Source organism: Gallinula chloropus, assembly GCF_964237585.1.
Source record: "Gallinula chloropus genome assembly, chromosome: 19".
NCBI classification, from domain to species: Eukaryota; Metazoa; Chordata; class Aves; order Gruiformes; family Rallidae; genus Gallinula; species Gallinula chloropus.
In genome coordinates this window covers 10,489,923-10,516,855 of record NC_140104.1, presented here as the reverse complement: position 1 = coordinate 10,516,855, position 26,933 = coordinate 10,489,923, and the positions used below count along the sequence as shown (strand labels likewise).

General features: G+C 63.6%; 1 protein-coding gene across 5 annotated transcripts in view; it reads left to right on the top strand.

Moving 5' to 3' along the window:
• Positions 1-364: 364 nt before the first annotated feature.
• Positions 365-26,933, top strand: part of ABR (ABR activator of RhoGEF and GTPase) — a gene marked incomplete at its 5' end in the record, with an annotated part of 32,318 nt that continues 5,749 nt past the window's right edge. The window contains 18 exons of one of the 5 annotated variants that reach the window (XM_084272950.1): positions 365-425; positions 4,955-5,139; positions 10,140-10,238; positions 11,070-11,255; positions 12,044-12,151; positions 12,768-12,828; positions 16,119-16,171; positions 16,338-16,478; positions 16,821-16,942; positions 17,064-17,229; positions 17,383-17,505; positions 17,591-17,666; positions 17,826-17,930; positions 18,351-18,425; positions 18,581-18,678; positions 18,788-18,919; positions 26,621-26,680; positions 26,778-26,887. In XM_084272950.1, the coding sequence (XP_084129076.1) occupies positions 365-425; positions 4,955-5,139; positions 10,140-10,238; positions 11,070-11,255; positions 12,044-12,151; positions 12,768-12,828; positions 16,119-16,171; positions 16,338-16,478; positions 16,821-16,942; positions 17,064-17,229; positions 17,383-17,505; positions 17,591-17,666; positions 17,826-17,930; positions 18,351-18,425; positions 18,581-18,678; positions 18,788-18,919; positions 26,621-26,680; positions 26,778-26,887 (1,961 nt within the window). Of the gene's footprint in view, positions 426-4,954; positions 5,140-8,132; positions 8,260-10,133; positions 10,239-11,069; positions 11,256-12,043; positions 12,152-12,767; positions 12,829-13,151; positions 13,198-16,118; positions 16,172-16,337; positions 16,479-16,820; positions 16,943-17,063; positions 17,230-17,382; positions 17,506-17,590; positions 17,667-17,825; positions 17,931-18,350; positions 18,426-18,580; positions 18,679-18,787; positions 18,920-26,620; positions 26,681-26,777; positions 26,888-26,933 lie in introns of those variants that run through there. The other 4 variants (XM_084272949.1, XM_084272951.1, XM_084272952.1 and 1 more) reach the window with 4 other exon arrangements.

The window sequence follows — 26,933 nt, the reverse complement described above, 5'->3', positions numbered from 1 at the left end:
GGAGCCGGGCTTCCCCTTTCCCCCCCCACACTGTGTTCCTATGCTACCACCGTCCCCTCCTCCTCCTCCCCAGACCCCTGAGGAGGGTCAGCGTGGCTGCGTGCGGGGGGGACGCTGAGCTTGGCTCCCCCCGGCAAGGCAGGGGCGGGAGGCGGGACGCGCTGCCATTGCCAGGCGGCACCTCCTTCCCTGGGTACCCCTGGCAGAAGAGCCGCCGTGTGCCCGGGCAGGCGGCCGTGCCCGGCTCTCCCCAGCCAGCCCCCGCCTGGACCCGCGGCCCCCCGCCTCCCGCCCTCGCCCGCCGCCTTTGTTGTGCGATGAGAGCCGGCTGGCGGGGCTGAGAGCCGGCGCAGCCCTCCCGAGCATGGAGCCGCTGAGCCACCGCGGCCTGCCGCGGCTCTCCTGGATCGACACTCTCTACAGCAGTACGTGGCCTGGGCTGGGGAGGGGGGGCGGCGAGGAGGGGGGGGGGTCGTGATGGTGGGTCCCCCCCCTCCCTACCTGTTGTGTAATGCTGCGTCGCGCTGGGGAGGGACGCCGTGCCGGGGGGCTCCGGGCTGAGCCGAGCTCGGGCAGGGGGTGGGAGATGCTGGCCGGGGGGTTGTGATCCCCTCCCCGAGCATCCCGGGGGCAGGGCAGCCCTGGGCGGCGGCGGTCCAGCGTTCCCCGGGCTCCGGGGACCCGCTGCCCGCTGCGGGAGGCGGGATGAGTGGGACGGGTGACGGTGGCTCCGGAGTGGGGGGAGCTCACTGAGGCCGGAGCAGCCTGACAGCCGGTGCTGCCCACAGGGGTCCTTGGGGACGTAGGTGCTTTCCTGCCTCGGGTCCCACCCCCGTCCTTGCGTGGCCGTGGAAAGGCTCCTCTCCCCCAGCCGTGATTTTCGCAGTGAGCTCCGAGGCACTACGCCGAGGATGCTGTGGCAACGCGGTGTCGGTACCCGGGAGCTGGCGGCCGGTGGGGCCGGGGGCGTCCTGCAGCAGCCCCGGGGCGGGTGCGAATCCGCCGTCCCCTCGTCCCACGGATGGGAAGTGGGGAGGAATGAGCCCCGGAGCCGTGCCGGTGCCCATCCCGGTCCCATGGCAGCTGTGTCGGCGGTAGGCAGGGGAGCCAGGGACACGACGAGGGAAGCGGGGGGGGGGGGGGGCTTGGTCACGGGATCCCTGTTGTTCATTCTGGGAGAGTGTTGGGCTGTGTGGGCAGCCTGGAGGTGGGTTTTGGGGTGCAGGGTTGAGCTCAGAGCCTGGCATTTGAGGGGCAGTGAGGTTTAGCACAGGTGGGTGTATGGAAAGGTGGGGTGCTCCAGAGAAGGGACCATGCTATCCCCTGCATGGATCTGGCATCTAACATGCCCTGAAGGGAGTGGGGGCTGCAAGGGGCATATTGCAGCTGGCTGACCCCCCCCTCGCCCCCCAGTTTTCCAGCCCAAAGCCTTTGACACCCACAGCCAGAGGCTGCATCCAGCAGCAGCAGTCCCCAGGTCCAGCAGAGCTTGTGCAGACGGCTGGGCTGGAGCCCAGAGGCCGCATCCAGCCCCAGCCTCCACACACTCCTTCCCAGCCGCAGTATCTCTGCAAAGCGATGGCTCTGCCATCCCAAATCCTCCTCCAGCCAACCTCACCATGGAGGGGAGCGGCGCGGGGGAGGCTGCTTGGTGCGGTGCCTGCGTTTCAGGGGCTGCGGGGCAGGGTCTGGCCTTCGTCATGCCAGGGAAGGTGGCAGCAGCGTGGAGATGCTGTTTGTGTTGGAGCCACTCTTTGGAGGAGGGACCCGCGGAGGCAGGTCTGAGGCCAGCTCACGCATCTGTGTTGTCATGGTGAATTTTCACCCAGGCACAGGGAAACCGCAGTGGTTCCCCAAAACCTCACAGGCGCCGTGGCTTCTCCCAGCAGTGGGTTAGGATGGGTGAGTGTTGGGGTGTGCTGGTGTGCTCCTGGGGTGCTGGGGTACAGCACACCTCTGGGCAGAAAGCAAAGAAAATGCTACCCTGAGCTGCTGTGACTGCTGTCACCTCCCTGGGCTGCTGTCCTTGGCTGCACTTCCTCTTGAGGACCATCACACTGGGAGTACCCCAGGTCAGACCTGGGAAGTGACAGAGTGGAAACATTGTTTTCATGGGGAAAATAATCCCCCAGGGAGACATGCCTGGCCCTGTCACCCTGCTGGGGCCAGGAAGGTGCCATCCTGTGGGGCCCTGCCCGATGGGTGCTGGTGTCCTGCAGGTCACAGCCCTTGGTGTGACATGGAGCTGGACCCAGCTCGGGGCTATAGGTCTGTGTGTGAGAGCTGGGTTGTCCTCACCCCCCCAAAGTGGCTCCCCTGAGCTAGGCTGCCTCCCTCCCCTTGGTCCCCCTGCCTGGGGTGGAGCAGGAGGATTTCCACTGCTGCTAAAAAAGCTGAGCAAAAATAGCATTGGGTTTTGGCACAGGCACAGGCACAGGCTGCAGGGGCAATGCAGCTGCGAGGGAAGGAGGAAGAAGGGAGGTGCTCGGTTTGGGCTGGCAGGAGCACCCCACAGGCAGAGAGATGCAGGGGCAGCCCCTCCACATCCTCTCGCTCAGCGATGTCCCCCCTCACCTGTCCCAGGTGCTTGGCAGTGCTTGGTTCCCTCCCTGCAGCAGGTGCTGGGGATGTCCCCTGCCCATCTCTCCCGGGTGAGAGCCCCATAAAGACTGAACGACTGCAGGTGGCACTGCTGGAGCTGGGGGGACACAGTTCCGTCCTCCCTCCTGCAGGCAGCATGGGGTCCTGCTCCCTGGGTGCCTGTTGGGGCACTGCCTGTAGGCCCCATCCCCAGTTTGGGTCTGGGATTGGGACATAGATCTGCTCCAACTGGGAGCAATGGCTCTGTGAGCACTGGCTCATTCCTGCATCCCTGCAAGCCAGTCCTTTCCCCCTCTGTACCATCAATGCCACCTTCTTCTCTGTACCACTGTGTCACCTCCCAGGGTCCCCAGACACCTCATTAAAGCTGTGTTCCTCATTACCTTGCTGCCAGCCTGGGTTGCCAGGTCTCCCACAGTGCCAGTGCCACTCTGGGTGCTCCTGTTGCCTGCCTTGCAGTTAAGCCCAGAGCTGCAGACCTTGGCCTTTGTGGAGGGTAGGTGGTGGAGCCTGGTGGCCTCCAAGTTCGTGTGCCTGATGGGGACTAGCAGCTCTGTCACCTCTCTTGCCACCTTTGGCCCTGCCTGATGGGGAAGGGTGCTTGGGCATGGAGTGCACCCAGTTGAGTGGACTCAGCACGCTGTGTGTGGTTTGTGTCCCAGGTTGGTGCTAACGTACCTCATGCTGCCTTGCTCTTGATCAGTGCTGGAGGCATCCCAGCTGGGATCTGTCAAAGGCAGGAGAGGCACTAGGGACATCCCACCACGAGGAGGCAGGACAGCATAGAACTCGGGATCCCCTTTCTTTGGAAGCTAAGGACCATGGGGATCTATGGGCTCCCCCATCTCTGCCCATCCAGTTTGTTCATTTCCAGTCAGCTCCCAGTTTGAGCAGGGGCTGCAGTAGCGTTTCAGCCTCTGAGGGATTGTTAATAGCTGCTAATTGCTAATGAAGCATCATCTGAGAGGGGCTGTGCTGCCCTGCAGAGCTGGGATGCATCTGGCCCATGTTAGGGCTCTCCATCCCTCGCCTAGATGCAGGATGGGATTCCCCATCCTTCCCAACTGGCACCATCAGGGTTCCTGGCCTGGGCAGGCTTTACAGCCTCTTTGACTGACAGATTTATCCACTTTCAATATGAAGCCAAATGCAGCATTAATGTGCTGAGTGCTGTTGGTGGGAGTCAGGGGAGTCCTCAGCCAGGGTGGCAGGGCCATGGTGGCATGAAGTGGCAGCAGTGTGGTGTTTGGTCTGAGGTGGCTGGTCCAGCCTCTGCACCTTGTTTCATCCAGGGTATTGCCTTGCTCAGGGGCTCTGTGCTGTCTGTGCCCAAGGAGTCTGTGGGGACAGCCGTGGGGCTGCTGGGAGAGGAGAGCAGCAAGAGGCTGGTGTGGGGCCAGGTTGGGCTAGCCGTACCCACCACCTCTTTGGGAGCTGCTGAGGGGTTCTTGGCTGCAGGCCCCAGATGAGGATGCTGGCTGCACCCCCGTGGCCGCCCCTGCCGCAGCCGGGCTCCCTTCCCCCTCCCCTTTGTCAGCATCTCGGGGCTGCTGCAGCCGCCTCTTCCCGCCGCTACCGAGCCGCTGCCGTTTCCATGGTAACAGGTTAGGATGTACCCTGGTCCCCTGCTGTGCCCCAGGGACCTGCTGCAGACCCTGGGCCCCCCCTCCCCCTTACCTGGGGCTCTGGCTCCCCAAAATTACATCCCCTGAGCCTGTGGAACGGCACAGAGCATCCAAAAATGGTGCTGGCCCTGTGTGGCTGTGGCCCTATTCTACACCAGGGAATGGCCCAGGCTGCCCAGCCACCATGGAGCTGCTGCCATCCCCCTTCTTCTGGGGAAAGACAACAGTGTCTTTCCTCCATGCTGTGGACCCGGGTGTCTTGGCACCCATGCTCTGACGAGGACAGGCATGGAGGAGCGGAGGGGATGGCGGCGGTGGCTGCCAGCCCAGCTCCATCCCTCTCTGGGGGATGGCAATGGGGATGGCGGCCGCTGGGCAGGCAGGGTAGAGCCGCTTGTGCGGGGCCAGGGTGTCTGGCAGAGCAGCTGTCCCTGCACAGAGCAGCCCTCAGCCTCAGTGCCTGTTCATTATGCAAATATAGGGAAGTGTGTCAAGCGGAGGATGCCCTGCGGGGCTGAGGATGCTCTGTGTGGTGTGATGCCCTGCCTGCTCAGGCAGCTGAGGCCAGCAGGGACTGCGGGTGTGGGCTTGTGTGCCCATACGTGGCCCCGGGGTATTGGTCACAGGGTCAGTTGCCCACAGGTAACTGCAGGCTGGAGCTGTGCAGTGACCCTTGTCTGTGCTGCTGCTGCCTGGCTGCTCACCACCGCCCTCTCTTTCCCCGGCAGACTTCAACTATGGTGCAGATGAGTACGACGCCGAGGGCAATGAGGAGCCCAAGGCGCTGCCGGAGGGCTCGGAAACCATGCCCTACATCGACGAGTCACCCACCATGTCCCCCCAGCTCAGCGCTCGTGGCCAGGACAACGGAGACGGTGTCTCGCCCACACCCACCGATGGCCTCGGCACAGGGGTGAGTCCTCGGGATGTGCAGTACAGTGAGTGTGGTTGAGGCCGGGGCTGTAGATGCCTGGCTTGACAGCGCCGGGGGTGCTCTGGTGCTGCTGTGACCCGAGGGACTGTCCCCTGGCGTCCCAAACCCGCGGCTCTTTGCGCTCAGGGGAGCAGCACCTTGTTCTGCTGCGGGTGGTGAGGGTGCCACGTTGTGTCCCACGCCGGTGGCAGAGCCCGGACGCCGCGGGCTGTCCGGAGAGCAGGCTCCGGGTCCCGCAGCCCGGCCGGGGGTTGCTGGGAAGCGGGGGGGATTCCCGGGGTCTCCCGCTCCAGGATGGGAGGGGGCGCAGCCGGTCCGCCGGCTCCATCTAGCGGCACTTGGGGACGAGCCGCCAGCTGGGGAGGGACGTACCGTGTGTGTGTGTGTGTGTCCCACCTCCCGGGGAACTTAGATTTAACCCCTCCTCTGCCTTCTGCTCTTCCGAGAGCATCCTCGGGCACCTCGTGGCGTTTATCCAGGATATTTCACGGGGCGGGGGGGGGCGGCGCTCGGAGACTTGTGGGGCGGGAAACCAGAGGGAAAACCTGTTGTTTTCCAGAATAAAAGTTTGTGTAAAGGCTGGGTGGGGGGGGAGTGGGTGAGGCCGCTGTGCCCGGGGACATCGGGGCTGCGGTACCCGGTGTGTGGCCCGGACCTGCGGGCTCCTGGCAGGGCAGCGGGCGCCTCTGGCCCCTCGGCACTGGGCTAGGGCTAGTGCGGGGAGCGACCACCAAGCCCCGGGCTGGGGGAGCACCCCCGGTGCCAGCAACTGCCCAGCCTGGGGGAAGTGCCGGGCTCTTGCTGTGCGTTGTGGCGTGGCAGGGCCAGGAGGCCGGACTGGGAAACGGGAAGGTTTTTTGTCGTGGAAAGGGTTAAGCCCTTAACCCGGATGCTGAGGCAGAGGAGGCGAGAGGTGTGGCTTCCTCCCCAGGGCCCGCTGCTGCGCAGCATCCTCCTGCCAGCACCCAGCGCCGTCCCGCTGCGGTCCCTGGGGATGGAGGGAGGCTGCCGGCCCTCGGCCACTCCACTGCGCGCAGGATCCTGTCCCGGAGCTGGGTCCAAGCCACCCGGGCTCAGGCCCCCTTGTTCCCCAGCGGGACAGCGCCCTGTGAGCCTGGCCAGCCCTGAGCCCCCAGTGCCGGGGTCTGGCGATGGACGACGTGCTGTGGGCAATTGGCTCCGTCCCCAGGGGACAGCTGGGCTAGCAGAGCATGGGCCTGGGGAAACGGGTTTGCGGGGACACTGGCAAAGTGGCTGGTGGAGTGTGCTGGGGTTGGATGCAGGTGGTGAAGTTGGCTTGGTTGGCACTAACAGGATTGGGAGGTGGTGGAGCTCAGTGCTGCCTCTGCCTCCAGCTCTTATCTGTGGCTCCTTGCTCTGGGGCTCAGCAGAGCATCATTTGAACGCATTCAATCATTTGGGCACATCCAATCCTGCACGTCCAGCTTTGTGATGGGTGCAGGCTTGTGTGTAGGTCCCACTGTGGCTGGTGGCACCGGGTAACAGGCTTGCTCCATCACTCTGGTGAGGTAGGACTGGTGTCACTGCCTTTGGAGGGCTGGAGGAGGTTTCTGGTGGAACATACCTTCTTGCAAGCTCCTGGTGCCCCCAGCCACTAAGTGCAGACACAGCCTGTCCCTCCCTCCCCCACATGAGAAACAAGGGCCACTGTTCTGGTGTCGAGTGGTGGCCCAGGCTCTGCTCCCAGGCTTGGCACAGTGTATAGCCTTCCCCTGGGCTTGAAGTGTTTCCTGCTCTGGGGACCTGACTGTGGTGGGTAGGGTCTGAGTGCCCTGGCACAGACCCCTATTAGCAAAGGCTGGGCAAGGCATGAGCTGTAGCATGGACACAGGGCCAGGTACAGGCTCTGGAAAGTCCCTGTGTTTGTGTCCCTGCACTCTTTTCACAGCAGGAGTTTGTTTCAGGCTTGGACAGGCATGGGGAGGAGACCCGGCTCCTGCGGGCAGGGCGCATGCAGCCACTGGTTCCCCTTTTGCCTCTGAGGTGCAGAGGGAAACTGCTGAAACAGCTCTTGCGTTAGTGTCCCCTCCTCCAGCCCACTCTTGCCCCATTCGCTGGGGCCCATGATGTCCCTCACAGACATCACACCACTGCTCCTGTTCCTGGGGTGGTAACTGGACTGGGGACAGCGGCAAGGTGCCGGTGCTGATCCCCCTGGGATGCAGGGCAGATGTTGTGGGAAGGCACAGCTCTTAGTTAGCAGGTCCAGTACCCCTCTGGGGGTGCAGAGCCAGATCCCCTTGTGGGACTTGGTGATGCTGCTACCCTGCAAAGTCACTTCTCACTGGCTGCAGTCCCGTTCCCAAGGGACACAGGGGATCAGGGGACCAGGGGCACGGGTGCGCTCAGTTGCTGGCTGCTCTGCCCGGCGAGGGCGCAGGGTCTTGGCTGGGGCCAGGAGACACCCCCCCCCACCCCCTTCCCCATGGGTCTCGCTGGGCACGCCGAGCTCTGCCCGCGCCGGGAGAGCCGGCTTGGGGAAGGAGGCTGCCGCGCACCCACCCCAGCCTTGGCCACACGCCGCAGAGCAGCCCCACCTCCACCGCCGAGAGAGATGCATTTCCTGTAGCGAGCGTGCAGGGCGGAGCGGCGGGGCTGGCTGGGGCTCAGGGCGGCGGGCAGCGGCCCTCCACTGCCAGCGACCCCCGCGGCGGGGGAGCGGAGGCCGGGGAAGAGTCAGGCTGGCGCTCCTGTCCCGCCACCGCTGAGCCCCGAGCTGCTGCCGCCGCCGCTGCCGCCGCTCAGAGCCGGTCGTGCCGCCGCCCCAGGAGAGCGCTGCGGCCGGGACGCCGGGGCCGAGGGCCGGACCTGGAGCTGGGGCAAGGCGGGAGCCCCGGGGATCCCATAATGGCTCCTTTCATCCCGCGGCGGTGGCTGGCGTCCAGGGCTGAGTCAGGCCGGGACAGCTCGGCCGCGTGAGCCCCTTGCCTGGAGCCTCGTGGGGTCCCCGCTACCCGGCCAGCCATGGAGGAGGAAGAGGAGGCCATAGGGTACCTGGATAAAGTGCTGGAGGATGAAGATGACTCTGAGCCTGGAACCCCCACCAGCCCCGGGTCTCCGTTCTCAGTCGGCGAGAAGGTGGGCAGCGGGGGCACCCCGCTCCCGTGCTGGGCGGCAGGTGGGGGGATGAGGGGCATCTCGGTGGTGCTGATGACACCTGGGTCTCAGAGCAGCTCCGGTGTTGGTGTGGTGGGAGCTGGTGTGTGGGGGGGGCAGAGCCAAGGGGGCAGTGGGAGCATCACTGCAGCCCTACCCCCCCTGCCCCTCCCCCTTCCCCTTCCCCCCACCCCCTCCTCCCCCGGGGTTGCCTGTGGCTGGGGGCACGGGGCAGGGCTGGGCAAAGCATCGGGTGCAAAGGGGTCAGTGGGTGCTTGTGCAGAATGGAGTGAGCACCCATCTGTCCTCCCATGGGGGAGCAGGGTGCACATGTGCTGCTGTGGGGCGCTGTGGGGCTCAGCAGAGCCGTTGTGGGATGCTCAGGAAGGGGCTGGACCACACTCTGCTGCTGCCTCACCGCACAGCCACCAGTAACCCCTAAATGTCCCCAAACCCCATCACTGAAGGGAGGACCAGGGGAACCCCTGTACGGGTGCAGCCTGGCATCCATCTCTTGCCCACCCAGACGGGGGTCTCTGGGTGCTCCAGGGGCTCTGCACAGGGCTTGTGGAGGGTGCTGGACCTGCTCTCCTTGGGGGGTCTCCTGTATGGGGTGGCTGCCAGGCCCTGCTTTAGGGTTCCTCCTCTGGGTCAGGGGGCTCCAGCTGGCATCCCCATGGGACACTATGGGTCCTGGGCACGGACAGACCCCTTATCTCACCAGCTCCCACACAGGGCCCAGGCTGGGGGAAGCAGGAAGAGCCTGTGACTAATCGGTGGCAAAGAGCCCGCGAGATCTTGGCTCACAAAACTGGCCCCCCCGCGCACCCCTCTACTGCGCCGGTCAGCGGAGCCCGGCCTTAACGGTGTAGCTGGGTGGGGACCCACGGGGTGGGCACCCTGGTTGGTGCAGCAGCCCCCCAGGGCTGACGGGTGAATGCTGGAGCAGGATGGGGAGATGCTGATCTGTGACTGCACCCGCCCCGTGGCTGTGCACCCCTGGGTGTTTGTAGCTGCCAGCACAATGGCAGGAGCAGGCAGTGTGGGTGGGGGTGGAACAGGACCGATACACCCCCAAGTTGTCCCAAATATCTCATTCTGCAGAGCAACTGATGTCCCCATGGCTCTGCTTGGCCCTGGTCTGCGTGAGAAAGCCCAGCTCCTGAGTGCCATTTTTAGGACAAGCAGTGCTGTGGGGCAGGCCAGGGCACACCGGGTGTTTGAGGCAGTCAGGGGACCGGGGGTATCCATACCTGTGTATGGGCAGAGCCTGGCTGGGGGTCCCAGAGTTCCCAGCCCAGCTGGGCATTGCCTGGCTCCTTGCTGCCAGGGCTGTGCCGCTGCCCCACAGACACGGGCACTGGCTGAGCCACCGCTGGAGCGGCACCGGGGCTCCACGCCGCTCGGGATCCATCCCGGTGCCATCGGGCAATGACCGCTGGGGTGGCACTTTCCCAGCCAGGAAAGCCACAAGCTGGGGAGAAGGGTGGTGCTGGATCACGTGGCAGCACCGTCCGCCGCCGGGCATGATTTCACCGGGCGCTTCTGGACTCTGCCCTGCGAGAGGCCTGTCATGCCGCACGCCGCTCTGGAGCCCTGCCAGCGGTGCCGGGCTCCTGGCCAGCAAGGAGGGGAGCGAAGCCAGCACAGCCCAAGCCTTCCCAGCTGGCTCCAGCCTGGCTGTGCCACACCGTGGGCACGTGCCCGCCCCTTGCCGTGGAGCTTTCCCGATGCTGGCTGGGGACATGTGTCCATGTGGGGATGGTGGGGATGGTCTGGTGGGGATGTTCTGGTGGGATCGGTGGGCTCTTCCCGTGCTGGTTGCTGGCTCAGTCAGGCCTCTTCCTGTTGTGCAGGGTGAGCGAGATGCTGGCAAAGGCCTGGAGATGCGGAAGCTGGTACTCTCCGGTTTTCTGGCCAGCGAGGAGATCTACATCAACCAGCTGGAGGCCCTCTTGTTGGTAAGCACTGTCCCCAGGCAGGGCACCCCCTCCAGGGACATCCCCCAGAAGGAGTGGATAGACAGACAGGTGGATGGATGGACAGATGGATGCGTGGATGGACGGACGGATGGATGCATTGATGGATGCATGGATGGATGGTTGCATTGATGGATGCATGGATGGACGGATGGATGCATGGATGCATGGATGGATGCATGGATGGATGGATGCATGGATGGATGGATGCACTGATGGATGCATGGATGGATGCATGCATGGGTAGATGCATGAAGTAATTTCTTCCTGGATAGCCTTCCCCAATCAGGCTTGGTTTGGATGTTGCCTGGGCAGTAGCAAAGCTGCGGGAGCCATCCCAGAGCCAGCCACGCTCTGGCTGGCCACCCCCTGTCTCACCGCCCCCAGCTGCCAGCATGCCTGGTGGGGATGTATTTATAGCCCGCTTCCTCTTGTGGACTTGTTGGCCCTCATGACAGAGACACCGTTGCACAATGAGGGGGTCACCACCACCATGGATGGGGAAATCTGCGGGGATACACGAGCCGGGAGCTGGTGTTGGTCCAGCTGCCAGCCAGAACCTGTCCTGGGCAGCCCTCACTGCTGGCTCAGATCCCTCTGTCCCCAGCATCTCCAGGCTCCTGTGCTGACAGTATTAGCGTGGCCACAGAGGAGGCAGCTATTGTAGCCCATGGTGCGGAGTCAGGGCTGGGCAGGGCTGCCCATGGGGTGTGGGTCTGGGCTGCCACAAGCCATAGTGTGGGGCTGGAGGAGTCTTGGAGTTGCCTCCCCTCCAAACCCTCACCTCAAATGCTCTCCCTTCTCCTTCGGCAGCCCATGAAGCCGCTGAAGGCCACGGCCACTACATCGCAGCCTGTCCTTACACTCCAGCAGATCGAGACGATTTTCTACAAGATCCAGGACATCTATGAGATCCACAAGGAGTTCTACGACAGCCTGTGCCCGAAGGTGCAGCAGTGGGACAGCAACGTCACCATGGGCCACCTCTTCCAGAAGCTGGTACGCGCCTTCCCTGGAGCTTGCTCTGCTTGGAAGAGGAGGAGGGCCGGGGAGATGGAGCACCGTGCTCGACCCCATGGCGTAGCTCAGCTCACACACTGCCACACTGCTCACTGTGGGGCTTGTTGCATCCCTCCCCACAGCAGCTGCAGCCACCTGCCCAAGCCCTGCCACCCCAGGATGGGAGTCAGCGCAGCCTCCGTGCCCCTCTCCGCGGCAGGGGCACCCGCAGCTGGCGAGTCCTGGGTGCAGCCGCAGCAGGGTTTTGGCTGGAGATCCGTGGTGTGGCTTTGCCCTGGGGCTGTGTGGCTTTGCCCTGGGGCTGTGTGGGTGAGCCTCTGGGGAGAAGCAGGGGGTTGTTGCCTCTTCACCCATGGCTGCCTGCAGGCTGCAGCGGGGGCTCCTCGGGGTCATGCTCCAGTTCCTGCCACTGCTGCTTTGGATGGGCTGTGCCCGTGGGTGCCATGGCCATGTCAGGGAGGGGAGGAGGAGAGCGCAGGTTGAAGTGTGCTGTCACTTCAGCTCTTGCTGTCTGATCACCCTTTGGCTCTACTGAATTTTGGGGGGGGCACAGGGCTGGGTGGCACCTCCACCATCATGCCCTGGGCAAGACTTTTCCATGTGGGGCCAAGCGTGTGGCTCCTCAGCTGAGTATGGTCTGGCTGAATACCCTGCTAGGAGGGGATGGCTCTGGGCAATGTCCCTTTGGTGGCTGCCTGGCCCCTCACACTGTGGAGGGGCTTCAGCATCCCAATGGATGCTTGGCTAACCCCCCCCACTCCCTGCAGGCCAGCCAGCTGGGGGTCTACAAGGCCTTTGTGGATAACTACAAAATCGCACTGGAGACTGCAGAGAAGTGCAGCCAGAGCAACTACCAGTTCCAGAAGATCTCAGAGGTAAGCTGGCTCAGGGCTGTGCCAGGGGGACAGGACTGCCATGGTGGGGCTGTCCCAGGGCAGGACAGAGCATGCTATCCCTGTGGCCAAGCTGATGCTGTGTGCCCCATGGAGATGTTCTCCCTGCCCTGGGGACTCTTGGGGACCGTCCCTGGGGCAGGGTGGTTGGTGGCTGTGCCAGGGTGTTGTGGCCTCTGGGTATTGTGAGGGTTTGCCCTTTGGTCTGTGCAAGCTTGGGTCAAACTCAACCCTTGTTGCCCTCATTTCTTGGATGCTGGGGCAGCCTGCACCTGCTTGCCCCATCCAGTGAGCACCTGTGGCTCACCTCCAGCCCCTGAGCAGCAGGGCTGTCCAGCTCAGTGGGACCAACAGCCTCCCTAAGCTGGGTGCCCTGTAGGTCCATGGCATCCCATGGCCCAGCAGCATCCCATGGAGTCCTCACCTCCACTCCAGCACCCACGTGTGGCCTGCAGTGTAGCCAGGCTGGGGGTCAGGGGGAGATAGCAGGGTACAGGACGGTGTGGGGGAGCCCCTTGACCTTGATCAGTGACCGCTCCACCCACCCCCTCTCCTCACCTCTACCTTGGGCTGCTCTGATGGGCCTTTCCCTCCCTAGGAGCTGAAGGTGAAGGGCCCCAAGGACTCGAAGGAGAGCCACACATCCGTCACCATGGAGGGTATGACAGGCACGGGCGTGAGGAGGGGGGCTGGGGGGGTGGGGGGGCTCAGCCTTTTGTCTGTGCACGGGACTGGCAGGGCTGAATGACTGAGCAGGGAGCCCTTTGTGTTGCCATGTGCGGAGCTGGCGAGGATGTGGGGAAAGGCAGCTCTTTAGGATTCTGGGGGCGTGTAGCAGCCCCTCACCCCCTACCCACCCACCCCCCCCCTCCTCCCCGCCCGCTGGCTGCGCTGAGAGCCGTGCTGAGGGCCCGATGCCGTGGCGCAGCCGGGCTGAGCTGCCGCGAGGCGGCAGAGATGGCTGCGCCGAGACGGAGCTGCCATGGAAATCCTCATCGTTGTCCGGCTCTGCTGTAACTGCACCTATGGTGAGGTGTAGGGTGGGGGGGAGTGCAGCTCCAAATTTGGGTCCCAGCAGGGATGCTGGCCCAGGGCTGGCTGTCCTTGCTGGGGTGGAGATGGTGGGGGGGAGGATGGAAGCTGCGTTGTGCTCTGCAGCTTGAACTTGGGAGCGTCTTTGTTCCAGGCTCTATTGAATCATCTTGGCTCCGGCACACGCGGCCACGCGCTCGCCTTCCCCACTGGGAAGGGGGTTCGTGCTGGTGGTGTGATGGTGAGGGGCTGGGGAGGGTGGGGGGGAACCCTCTGCCTGGGCTGTGCTGTGGGGCTGGCAGTAGGGAAGGGTCCCCGTTTGCTTGCTGGAGGTTGGGAGCATCGTGGGGCTGGAACGCCCATCTCTCGGCGGCTGGGAGGAGAGGTGTGGGGCAGCCCTGCCTGCTGGTGTCTGGCCCCACACTGCCCACGTGTGGGTCCTGGGCTGGTGGGACTGTGCTAGCAAGGAGCCCAGTGCTCCTCTCTTGTGCCAGCACAGCCCTCCCGGGGCTCCCCAGTGCTTTGCATGTGCCTGTAGCAAGGAGGGTCCGTCCTTCCTGTGGGTCTGTTGTGGGGAAAGTGGGGGGGGGGGGGTCACCTTGCCTGCCCCCTCTGTCCCAGGGCAGGACTCTCACTGGTCGCTGTAGGGGGAGGGGCTCCGGTTTTACCTGCTGGCATGGAGTCGTGGGGGGGATGCAGCCTCCAGTTTGGGGTCCAGCCCCATGTCCTCACCTTCTGGGCAGGGCCCCCCTGCTCGATGGGACAGGGGATCCCCCTCTCCAGACTGAGCGCCGTGAGGCAGCACCCTCTGGGGGAAGTGGAATAGGGGACCCCTGCGGCTCATACTCAGAGTGGGGCAAATGGCACCTTTCCCTCCTCTCCTCCCACCAGAAGCCCTGTCCCACTGGGCCCCAGCAGTTTGGGGAAGTGGTCTGAAGCAAAAACCCCTGCTCCCAGCAGCCCAGGGAGACACGCGAGTGGACGGGTGCGGAGAGCAGCACCATGGATGTGCTCTGTACCTTCACCCCCCAGAAGCGCTGGGGAGGGAGAGGAGGAAAAAGGTCTAGCTGCTTGGGTTGAAACATGCTTCTGAAGAGGCCCTGGGGCCAATTTCCCACTGGGAGGGAGAGCAACAGGAGAAGGGAGGTGTCTGTGTCTGTGTCCGGGGCAGCTTTGGCCCCTCTGCCCCAGATGGAGCTGCACATGTGGGGACGGGGCTGCATGGAGGGGACATGGGGCAGTGGTGTTGGGATGATGCCTCGGCCCCCGGGGTCTCTGGCTGGGGGGAGGGGGGTGTTTACTGCTGACAGGGCAGGCTGGGTCCCCCCTGGGCCAGCTGGGGCAGGGGGATATGGGGTATGTGATGGGGTGGGAGAGCACCCTGAGGGCAGGGCAGGGATGGGACCTGCTGCTGAGCTAAAAAGGAACCTGAAAAATCTGCCAGGGGTGATGAGTGGCTCTTCTCCACAGCCACCATAGGGCAAGCTGGCAGTGCCAGTCCCTGCACCCTGGGATGCCCTTCAGCCCGGGGGGGAATGTGCTGGCGCAGTTGCAGCTGGTGACAATAGGTGTAGAGGTGGCAGCCCCTGGGTCTTTGCCAACTGTGGCAGCAGAGGAGAGGAGAACACGGTGTCTGGGTTGGTGTCCACATCGTGCCCTGTCCCAGGGTGCAGACAGACAGAGCTTTGCCAGCACAGGGCCATGGCTGGAGCAGAGCACTGTGGCAAGCGCCGTGTGGCAGTTGTCCAGGATTGTCACCCCACCAGGGACCTCGCAGGTGCCCACGAAGCTGGTGAAACCCTTTGGGTGCAGCCTCAAATTGGAGGTGTGTGTTGGGTGGCTGCCAGCACTGGGCTGTGCCCCTCGCTCCGCACACTGTCCTGGCCAAGGTTTCTCCTGCTCCTGGCACTGCAGGGCACGGAGCTGGGGCATTGAGCCTTGGCTCCCCACTGCCCTGGGTGGTAATGTGGTCATATGGACCCCAGGTGCTCACCCAGGGCTCTGTGCAGACCTGGGGGTCTCTGGGAATGTTCTGGTCTCCCTTCCTTGCTGCAGTGAGGTGTGGTGCTGGCTCTCACAGAATCCCAGGGGTTGGAAGGGACCTCGAGAGCCCATCGGGTCCAACCCCCCTGCCAGAGCAGCTCCCCAGCTCATATTGCACAGGGAGGCGTCCAGATGGGGCTGGAATATCTCCAGAGATGGAGACTCCACACCCCCTGGGCAGCCTCTCCCAGGGCTCTGGCACCCTCACTGGGGAAAAGTTCTTCCCCTTGTTGATGCAGAACTTCCTGTGCTCCAACTTGCAGCCATTGCCCCTTGTCCTGTCCCCACAGAGCACTGAAAAGGGGCTGGCTAATTCCCCCTGCATCCCCTGCTTAAGATACTTATAGACATTAATTAGATCCCCCCTTAGTCTTCTCTTCTCAAGACTGAACAGCCCCAGCTTATTCAGCCTCTCCTCATAGGGGAGATGCTCCAGGCCCTTAATCATCTCCATGGCCCTTCTCTGGACTCTCTCCAGGAGATCCCTGTCCTTTTTATCCCAGGGAGCCCAGAACTGGACAAAATACTCCAGGTGGGGCCTGACCAGGGCAGAGTAAAGGGGTAGGATCCCCTCCTGTGACCTGCTGGCCACACTCCTCCGGATGCCCCTTAGGATCCCATTGTCTCTCTCAGCCCCCAGGGCACACTGCTGGCTCATGGCCACCCTGTCATCTACCAGGACCCCCAGGTCCTTCTCCACTGAGCTCTTCTCCAGCAGGTCATGCCCCAGCCTGTACTGAAACGAACGGTTGTTCCTTCCCAGATGCAGGACTCTACACTTGCTTTTATTGAACCTCTGCCCAGCTCTGATGGGTGGGAGTGGGGCTGGGGCCTTGGCTATGGGTGGCTGCTGACAGCTCTTCTCTCCCTGCAGCACTGCTGTACAAACCCATTGACCGGGTGACACGGAGCACCCTTGTCCTGCACGTGAGTGTAACGCCAGTCCCAGGACAGGGCTGAGGGGAGGGGGAGTTGGGGGGGGGGGAGACTGTGCCCCTGTTGCTCCTGGGGAACCTGCTGCTGTGGACAATGCTGCTGGCAGGTCTCCAGGGCAGTGCCCTCTGGCCACTCACCCATGCCTGTTGCCTTCCAGGACCTCCTCAAGCACACCCCAGCCGACCACCCTGACTACCCTCTGCTCCAGGACGCCCTCCGCATCTCCCAGAACTTCCTCTCCAGCATCAATGAGGACATCGATCCCCGGAGGACAGCAGTCACCACCCCCAAGGGGGAGGTGAGGCAGTGGGGAGGGCAGTGCCTGGGCATAGGGGGAGGGCTGAGCCCTCTGCCAGCCCCTGGGCAGTGTATCCACCCTGAAGAGATCCATGGTGTTTGGCCAGGAGATGGAGAGTTTCCTCTGCATGCAGTCCTGGGTGCGAGGTCAGGGCTCCGCTGGGTTCTCACTGCTTGCTTGGCACCCTAATGAGAGGATGATACCCAAAACAGCACCCAGAGGACGTGGACCTTCCCGTGCTCCTGTTTATTTGGCCATGGGGAGGGACAGGGGCACCCATCCGCTGCGGTGTGTTGGCCTTTGCTCCCTGCCTGCTCTCATGCCAGCCGTGCTGCCTTGCAGACCCGGCAGCTTGTCAAGGATGGCTTCTTGGTGGAGCTGTCGGAGGGCTCGCGGAAGCTGCGGCATGTCTTCCTCTTCACCGATGTGCTGCTCTGTGCCAAGCTGAAGAAGACAGCAGTGGGGTAAGGAAGATGCTGGGCACGGGGGAACGTCTCACAACCCCCCCTGTCCTCCAGTGGGCTGGAGGGTTGTGGGGTGAAGGGAGGGGTTCAGGCATCACTCAGCACCCGCGCCCCGCTGCAGGAAGCACCAGCAGTACGACTGCAAGTGGTACGTGCCCCTGGCCGACCTGGTGTTCCCCTCGCCGGAGGAGTCGGAGCACTGCCCGCAGGTCCACGTCATCCCTGACCACGAGCTGGAGGACATGAAGATGAAGATCTCAGCCATCAAGAGCGAGGTGCAGAAGGAGGTGAGAGGAGGCTGTGGGTGGTCAGAGAGCACGTGAGACCTGCTGTTGTTGGGCTGGGGTGCCTTCCCCTGGGGTCAGCAATGGGATATGGGGGGGGTGGGGGGGGGGTGTCAGGGGTGCCTGCAAAGGTTGGTGTCCACTCCCTGCCTGCAGAAAGCCAACAAGGGGCAGAGCCGGGCCATTGAGCGACTCAAGAAGAAGATGTTTGAGAATGAATTCTGGCTGCTCCTCAACTCCCCTGCCATCCCCTTCCGCATCCACAACCGCAACGGGAAGGTGAGCAGGGTGGGCTGGGGGGGTGGGGTGGGGGGGGCTCTGCCTTGGCTAGGCACAGCTTTCTGCATTGCCCTCTCCTTTGCAGAGCTACCTCTTCCTGCTGTCATCTGACTATGAGAGGTCTGAGTGGAGAGAGGCCATTCAGAAACTGCAGAAAAAGGGTAAGTTTGGGGCTGCTGGGATCCTTGGGAGGCTCCTGTGTCCCCCCCGCCCTGAAGCTGCCCTGGGGAGGTCTCTCACGACTGCAGCTTGCTGCCGTTTGGTCCCCATGGCCAGTGCTGGCTGCATCCACTTGAAGCTCCTCTCCTGTCCTCTCCCAGACCTCCAGGCCTTTGTCCTGAGCTCCGTGGAGCTGCAGGTGCTCACGGGATCCTGCTTCAAGCTACGCACCGTCCACAACATCCCAGTCACCAGCAACAAGGACGGTGAGTGTCCACTGGGCTGGCAGGTCCCTCTGCCTCCGTACGATGCTGAGGGTGAGCTGCAGGGTCCCTGTCTGGAGCAGGCTCCCTGCTGAGGGACCCTGGATGTGCAAGGGGACAGCTACCCACCAGGTGGCAGTGCCGGAGCAGAGTCAGGCTCCCAGGCAGAGCGATGCTGGCTGCAACATAGGGCTATTTTTGGGGGCCTCTCCAGCTCCTCCATGGGCTGGCAGAACCAGGGTGTCCCCAAGGTGAGACCCAGTCCCTCCTACTGGGAACCTCCGGCAGCAGGAGAGCTCGGGATGTCCGACAGGGATGATCAGCCACAGAGGATGGGTGTCCTCTCCCAGCCCTTGTGTGCTGGCCCTGGGCATGGGGGGTGGCAGCTGAGCCCTGACACAGCCTCTGCTCTCCCCACCACAGACGACGAGTCCCCCGGGCTCTACGGGTTCCTGCATGTCATTGTCCACTCCGCCAAGGGCTTCAAGCAGTCTGCCAGTAAGTGTGGGTGCCCATTCTCGCTCAGAGGGGCCAATGGGATCAGAGGAGCTGGGGTCCACGGCGGGTCCCAGCCCCAGGAGCTCGGCAGGAATGTTCCCTGCCAGAGCCAGGACGTGTTCCTGGGGCCCTCAGCCATGTCTGTGCTCCCTCAGACCTGTACTGCACGCTGGAGGTGGATTCCTTCGGCTACTTCGTCAGTAAAGCCAAGACCAGGGTTTTTCGGGACACCACCGAGCCGCAGTGGAATGAGGTGAGAGGAGGGTGGGGTGCAGGGAGGGAGCACTGTGCCCTTCCATTTCCCTCCCAGCCCCAGTTTTGAAGCAGCTCTGGGGCTGAGCCACCCTCCCTCCACACCCCAGGAGTTCGAGATCGAGCTGGAGGGCTCCCAGTCTCTGCGTATCCTCTGCTACGAGAAGTGCTACGACAAGACCAAGATCAACAAGGACAACAATGAAATTGTGGACAAGATCATGGGCAAGGGGCAGATCCAGGTATGTGCTGGGGGTCCTGGGCAACTGCTCAGCCAATATTGGACCTCTTGGAGCCAGGCATCTGGGCTGGGAGGGTTGCTTTGGGGTGGTGCCTGGGATGGGAGATACCTTGGCAGCATGGGCAGGCTGCTCTGCTTTTGGGAGCAGAGGGCAGGGACTGCAGCTTGGGCAGTAAGGGGGGGGGGGGCATCGGACATGTGGGTGATGGTCCTGGGGTGCATAGGCTGCAGAAGGTGGGACAAAGGGAGAGAGTGTTTCCCAAGGCATGCATCCAGCCCCAGTCCCCAGGTCAAAGCAAGCATGTGCCAGCCGGGGAGCTGGGAGAGGTGTCTGGGCAGGCTGGCTGGGCTGAGATGTATCCGGGTGCTGCAGGGAGGCTTGGCACCTGCCCCAGGGAGGGCTCTGAGCATGCAGCCCCCTCTGCTTCTGTGAGAGCCATGGCTGTCCCCTTCTGCCACCATCTGCCTTGCCTGAGCCTCCATCAGCTGCTGTTATGGCAACGGGGGTTTCCAGGGCAACTGCTGAGCCACCTCTGATTTGCGGTTGCCAGGCAGGGAGGATGAAGCCCTGGGCTGCCCTGCCATGCTCCTAGGTGAGCAGGACAGGGAAGGTGGTGGGGGGCTGTCAGCTACTGCCAGACCCCATTTTCCTCCAGCACCCACCTTGCCTTCAGGGAGACTCAGGGCAGTGGGGACAGTTTGGGATGGAGGTGCCTCTGTGTTTTCCTGGGGGAGGACCCCTGGTCCAGCTGCCTTCCCCCCTGTACTGGGGACAGTGTTGTGTCTGGGACACAGCTCTCTACCCAAGGCCACTTCAAAGGCCCTGGCACAGCCGCCTGCTCCGTGGGAAAGCAGCTGAGGGCAGGTCCCTGGGGAGCAGGGAGCAGCTGCTGGGAAGGGGACGCTGCAGACGGACAGCACTGCCCCGAACCTGGGGTGGGAGATGGGGGCTCAGCTTCACCAGCAACTTGTTCAGCCTGAGATCACCTGTCTGCTGCCTTCTCCCCCCCCCCCCCCCAGGAAATGGCAACGTGGGGGTGGCATCATGCCAAATGGGAGGGCTGAGGCAGGGAAGGGGCTCAGTGTCCCATGGGGATCAACCCAGCTGCGCGCTCGGAAATAGCTTGGGTCAATAAACATGAGTCACGCTGGGAGACACGGGGGTTGGGACAGGGACAGCACAGCTTGTCCCTGCCATGCAGAAGTTGTGGGGGAAGAAAGGGAGAGAGAGGAAGCCCTGAGGCTAGTTATTCCAGGGAGGACCTGGTTGGACAGAGCAGTGTCAGGGTTGGGGGGCTGATCTGTCGACACCCTGAGCCACAGATTTGGGAGCGGGGTGGGTCACACGACAGGGACGGAGCAGCCACGGCCACAGGCAGGGTGAGCAGTGCTGCCTGGGGGGCTTGTGGCCAAACTGCAGTGCTCCCCCTTGCCCTCCACCCTGAGCAGTTCAGGCAGGCAGAGCTGCTGCCCCAGATGGTCCTTACCCCATCTGGTCCCCAGGCTCAGCATGAGCTGCTGCTGATTCCAGTTAGGAGCAGGAGACACACAGCACTGGCATCAGCAGCTTGGCAAAGACCCGTGGTGTGGAAAGGGCTGCCTGGATGGCTGAACCCCACCCTGAGGCCGGCGCTGTGCCCACTGCCTGGCTCTAATCTGATGGCCCAGGCACGTGGGTCAGCCACAAAAGCAGCTTAGTGCATCGTGGGTCAGCAGGAGCAGGTCGGTGTGCAAAGGGGGGGACACTGCAACCCTTCTGGAGGGAGCAGCAGGGGCTTCCTGAGGCTGTGGAGGTGCCATTGAAGGGACTTGCGTCCTGCCAGCCCAAAGGATGTGGCTGGGTGCTTGGAGGGGCTGGGATTTGCACCAGCCTCCTCTTGAGCATCCTGGCAACGAGCCCCAAGGGATCTGTAGCGTAGAGAGTGTTGGACCCCCTATCCTGTGCCCTGTCCCTGTGGCTGGCAGAGGGTGGGCACCCTGTGCTGTGTGGACCTGGCTACACCACTGTCTGCTCCATGGGGAGGTCTCCCAGTTGGCATTAACCCTGCTTTATGAGTGGTTTCCAAGGCTGTGATGTGATGTGGTTGGTGTAGAGGTGCCGTGGGGGGCTTGCATCCCTTTGGGGGGGGGGGCTTTTGTCCCCAGTGCTGCAGCACTCAGCCTGCCCTGAGCTGAACCAGTTGCTCCCAGCAGCTGGACAGCCTCGTGCAGGGCTGTGCCCTCTGGGTGCTGGCAGGGGTGCCTGGTGCTGTGACGAGGTGGCAGACAGATGCCAGTGGTGGGCAGAGGCAAGCTGTGAGCATTTGTGATCATATTACAGAGAGGAGAGGCTGGGTCTGGCCCCCGTGTCTGGTGGGGAGACGGGCAATGGGTGCATGAAGGGTGTCACAGTGTGATGGGGCAGGATGGAGTAGCCCATTCCTCAGCCCCTGTTAGATTCATGGGGGGGGGGGGGTGCAGCTGCTGAAGTGGAGCCTGTGTTGTCATGGGCACCGTGCCTGCTGTACCTGCGGGGAATAGCTGCTCCTCCATCTGTCCCCCTCACACTGGCCTGGCAGAGGCTCTGGAGGGGGAGGTTTGTGGCGTCGTGGCTCCCCAGACCTGCCGGGACCCACAGGGTTGGAGACTCAGGGGGCTGCTGAGGGACTTGCAGCACAAATTCCCCCACAAGCCAGCAGCTCGCCGTGTCCCTGCCTGGCAGGAGATGCGGTGGGCAGGGACCATTCCCGGGCTGGGCTGCGGGGGCTGAGCCATCCCTTGGCCTTGCAGCCCACCGCATCACCTCCTGCCAACGGGGCTGACGAGGGTCAGGGCAGACTGAGAGGGTTCCCCACCTCTTCCTAGGCCTGTCAGGAGACCCCCAAAGCCCCGTCCCCGCGCTCCTTGCCGAGCCCGGGAGGACCAGCCCGGAGCCGGGGATGCTGCACCCGACAGCGGCGATGCCTCCCGGGGCCGCAGGCGCAGGGAAGCGGCTACTGGATAAGGGCGGATAAGGGCGGGGAGGCCGGGCAGCCCCTTCAGCCCCCCCCCGAGCGGCAGCGCCGGGCGGCAGGGCGAGAGTTAAACGCGTGGGGGCCGCCGGGGGGAGCGCTGCCTTTGAGTCACTTCCTCGCAGGGGGAGGGAGGCTTTTGGGCTGCCGAGCTGCCTCTCGCCAGCCTGGCTCACACACCCTGAAGATGAGCCCTGTCCTCTCACCTCCCCGCTGCCCCGGCCGGGCTCCCTTCGCCGGCCCTGGCTGCCGCTGACCACCCGCCCTCCCCCCACTCCCCCCCCCCCCCTCCGCCCCGCCTGGAGCTGAAGGGATGCGGGTGCTGTCCTAACCCAGCCCCGGCCACCTTTATCTCGCCTCCCCGGAGCTTCGGTCGGTTGTGGCGATGACGGAGGTGTTGGTACAGCCGGAGAGCAGCCCCGGTCCTGTGGGTGAGCGGCCGGAGCACGGCGTGGAGGAGCCCGAGGGGAAGCGACCCCCCAACACGGGTGCCCGGCTCTGGGGCAGGGTGCGCAGCAAGCTGCTCCGGCAGAAGGTGCCTCTTGGGCTGGGGGGGGCTGGGGCAGGGATGGGGGGGAGGGATGATTTGGGGCGGGGGGGGGGCACGGTGGCAGGCACCAAATGGGTTCTGGGATGGCTTCGTGGCGTTGCTGGGCTCTGCTGTGCATGGTGGTAGTTGCTTTTTGGCTGGTGGCTTTGGGGGTGCAGGCGGTTCTGATACGGGGGAGGCTATATTGCTTGTGGGGAGGGGGCTGTGTGGTCTGTGTGTGGAGCAGGGGAGTTGTTTTGGAGCTCTTAGAAGCAGTTAGAAGCCTGTAGCGTGCTTGTTTCCATTCTTTCCTCCCCTTCCATGTGCTGGGAAGCTGGGGGGGACTGGGCTGAGGTCACTGGGGGCTCCTGCAGAGGGAGGGAGTGGAGCCCCCCCCCTGCCCTGGCTTGCCCCGGAGGCAGCGATGCTTGCAGGCTGGCCAGAGCTGTGGGACCACAGCACCCAGCCCCTGCGTACCCCACTCTCACACGGGTGCTGCTTGCTTTGCAGCCCCCCCCCCCCCAGCTCCATCCATCCCTGTGTCCCCAAGCTCACAGCCATGTCACAGCCACATCAGCCAGTGCAGGGCAGGGGTGGGCGACAGAGGTGACAAGGGAGGGGAGCGGCACCATCATAGCCTGTCCCAGAGCCCCTGCGATCTCATGGGGGGGCTTCAGAGGCTTCCCTCTGCGGGGTACCCCTTGTGCAGGGAGTTTGGCTGTGGGCAGGAGCTGCCTGGGCGCTTGGGAGTTGGGTTTGGCGGCAGCGGGGCCGAGGTCTGCGCGGGGCAGCGGGGCTGCTGTGACGCAGCCGCATTAACCTCCATTCTGTGCCGCCGCCGCTCCGCAGAGGGGATTAAGGGGCTGCCAGGGCTGCGTGGGGAGGCTGCCTGCCCGCCGGCTGTTGCTGGGTCAAAACACCAGGGACTGTTGTTTCCCAGCCCCACACAGCCCTCCACGGCCGCTGGCTTTGCTGCCTGCTGCAGCCCGGGAGTGCTGGTTGGGGTTGCGGGGACTGGCTGTGGGCCTGGAAGGTGTGTGCAGAGCCTGGGCACGCTGTGGGGCTGTGCTGCTTCTCGGGTCGCTCTGGGATGGGGTTGTGAATCGCTGGTTGTTTTAGGGGTTGTGCTTTGCCTCTGGCAGCGTTGAGTGGGGCGGGGGCTGCTCAGCCCCTGTGGCATGGAGCAGCTCCGGGGAACTCCTGTTCCCTGGGGAGGGAGCTCCTGGCATGGAGCTCTGGAGGGGGCATCTGTTTGCTGGAGCCAGGGCAGTGCAAGAGGCCAGGCTGGGGTGTCCAGGGGTACCGTGCTGACTGAAGCAACCCCAGTTGTAGCAGCTTCCCTGGGATCCCTCTCTCAGGGCCGTGGCGGAGATGGACTCGCCGGCTGAGTCATCAGTGTGCTCCTGATGGCTTCACCCCAGCCTGGTGGTTGGGTGACCTCATGAGTGTGAGATGCAAGGAAGGGGTGTGCCAAGCCTGGCAGTCCCTGCTCTGCCACAGCATCCCAGTGCTCAAGAGAGCTGCCACAAAGGTTTGTGGTTATCCCAGCTCCACACCCGTGAGCCCTGGGGGTGCAGTGCCCACACAGGACCTGTATCCATGGTGCACGGCCCAGAGGTGTCATGAGGACGAAATCCCAGCACCTGGCCTCATCACCTCAACTCCAAAGTCACCCCGTGCACGGTATGAGGAGCAGGCAGGGGGTTGGGGGGCAAGCACCAGCGGGACTGGGGGATCCCTCTGCCAGCGGGGCCTCTCCAGGATGGGTGAAGCTCTGCAGGGCTGCTGGGATGCTCATGGCCTGCCACACTGCTGCCTTTCCCTTGGCAACTGGGGGCTTCACCCGACAAGCAAAAATAATTTAGGATAACAGGATGATGGCACATCCCTGCAGGCAGGACCAGGGGCTGCATAGCAGCCTGGAGAGGCATGGGTGGCCCAGATGAGCTCTTTTTCTGGGTGCAGGCTGGTGATTGAGTTGCCAAGGAGGAGATGACATCCTGCACAGCACTGGCAGTTCTCCACCGGCCTGGGATTGTCCCTGCATCCTGCTGGAGCGAGGAGGCTCCATTTGGTGGAGAAGGAGATGGTGGTGGAAGCTGAGATGGGGTGTTTGCCTGCACCGTGTGGGCAGGCACTGCCTCTGGCAGGGTGGGTGGATGCTCCCATCCGTCCTCCCACGCCTGGAGACGAGGCATCAGCCGCAGCTTTGCTTGCTGTGGGCAGCGGGCAGCGTGGTGATGCATGGGGGCTGCTGTGTCCTCCATGGGGCTGGAGGAGCACCGGGGCCAGGCCACAGCCTGGTGCCTTGTGGGTGAAGGGGGACCTGCCCCAGCTCCAAGAAGGCTCAGGCTGGTGGTTCTGGCTAAACTAGTCCAAACCCAGGGCTGTGACAGTGGCTGGGGGGAGCTGGATGGGGGATTTTCTGCCTGACTGGGGGGCAAGCAGCTGCAGGAACTAGTGTGCTTGGGTAAGGGCTGCAGCACTGGTCACAGCCAACCTGGCTTTTATTAAAGCTTTCTTCAGAGTCCTGCTAAAGCCTTTCCAGATGTGAGCTGCCAGGGCCATCGCAGCCGTGGGGACCCGGGGGACGGGGAAGGTGTATGTGGTGGTTGCAATTAAAGTTGTGCTGCAGAGCAGGGAGCCCCATGGCTTCTGACCCAGGGGTGAAGGGGCTTCACTGCTGCTGCGTGGGGCTCTCTGGGTTGGATGCTGCCACCAGCAGGACCTGGCTGTGTGTGGAAAGTGGGTGAAAGTCCTTTGGGACAGTTGGCATTGGCTTGGTGGTGGCTGTGGTGGGTGCACGGCAGCACCGCAGGGTCACCTGGTGCCAGGCAGGAGGGGACATGGGGGCTGGGGGCAGCAGTGCTGGGGTTGGTGGCAGTCTGATTGCAGCCTCATGGTCCTGGAATCTGAACAGCCAGACCAGCTGCAGCCTTCCTCCTCCTGCTCCCCCCCCACTGCTGTTCCCAGCAGCCACAGGACTGGTAGGGAAGAGAAAGTGCTGTGATTGCTGGGCTCTCCTGGGTGCTGGCACTAGGGTGCAAGGGCAGGGCTCTACATTAGGGGCTGTTCCTGGGCTGTGCTGGAGATTGCAGCTTTTCCCAAAGCTCCCCAGCCCCCACAGAGCTGCTGGGGTGGGGTTGTGCTGTGGTGCTGGGTCTGTGCCAAGAGCCAGAGCATCGCTCATGGGAGCGCAAGGTCTTGCCATGCAAGAGGGGACATGAAGAACCCCAGGGTCCCCTTCCCATCGTGACATGTGGTGGTTTCCTGGGCAGCCAGAAGCTGGGCCAGGGCAACAGAGGCTCTGCAGCCAGAGCAGCGACTCTGGATGTCGTTTCACTGGCCCAGAGCATCTCCCGAGCCAGCAGCCGCAGGAGATCCCCGCGTCCTTGAGGAGTGACCCCGCGTGCCTGGCGCGAGGTTCTCCGGGCAGCTGCGTGTGCGTGGCCCCAGGAGCCCCCACCAGCCCCTGCCAGCCCCTGTGTCCCATCCCCTTCCCTGAGGGGACATTAGTGCCGGGCTCTGCCCTGCTGCCCATCCCGTGCATTACCGGGATCGATGGGGCCAGATCGATGCCACCAGCCAGGGACTGCAACAGCCCGAAAGGCGACTGACTGCACCCACCTCTGCCCAGCCACCACCCAGCCTGGCACCCACCACGGCACGTGCCAGGGCCTTGTGAATGCCAGCACCTCACCATGGCAGCTGGGCACTGGGGGCAGCATCACCGAGTCCCCCGCTACCCCCAAAGCCAGAAATAGCAGAGCCCATCATTCCCAGGGGTTATAAATAGCTTTTGGCTATGGGGAGATGTTGTTTTTCTGCATGGAAAACGCTGCCCTAGTTCTGTTTCATCAATCTGCTGCCAGAAATAGTCCTGATTTCTTGGAAATTTCTTGCTGCTGGGGTGTGGGTTAAAGCCTTGTCTCAGGGGAGCTCAGGGGGGGGTCCAGGCAGGGTCCTTCAGCCCACCAGCTTCAGGGCACGGCCAGAGGGACCCCAGACCTTCCCGTCTCCATCCTCCTGCCGTGGGCAGCACGTTGCCAGGGAAGAGCATGTCCCATGCCCCTAACTGTCTGTGGGTTGGGGGCTTTGGGGGCTGGTGGGCTGGGGCAGCAGTGGGGGGGAGGTTGCATGGGGCTGCGTCCCCGTGGAGCTCACGCATCATCTCTCCCTGCAGCTGGACCCACAGGCCGTGCAGACAAAGAACTGGCACATGGATGTGATTGAGATGAATGGGGTAAGTGTGGCAGCAGGGACCCCACGGCCCCTCACTTGGATTGCAGCTCCTTCCCCAGGAGCTGGGCTGCTGGGACTCACCCCCTGTCTTCCTGCAGATCAAAGTGGAGTTCTCCATGAAGTTCACGAGCAGGGACATGAGCCTGAAGAGGACCCCATCCAAAAAGCAGACTGGTGTCTTCGGGGTCAAAATCAGCGTCGTGACAAAGTACGTGCGAGGAGGCTGACCTGCTCCAGTCCCTGTGGGGTTGGGG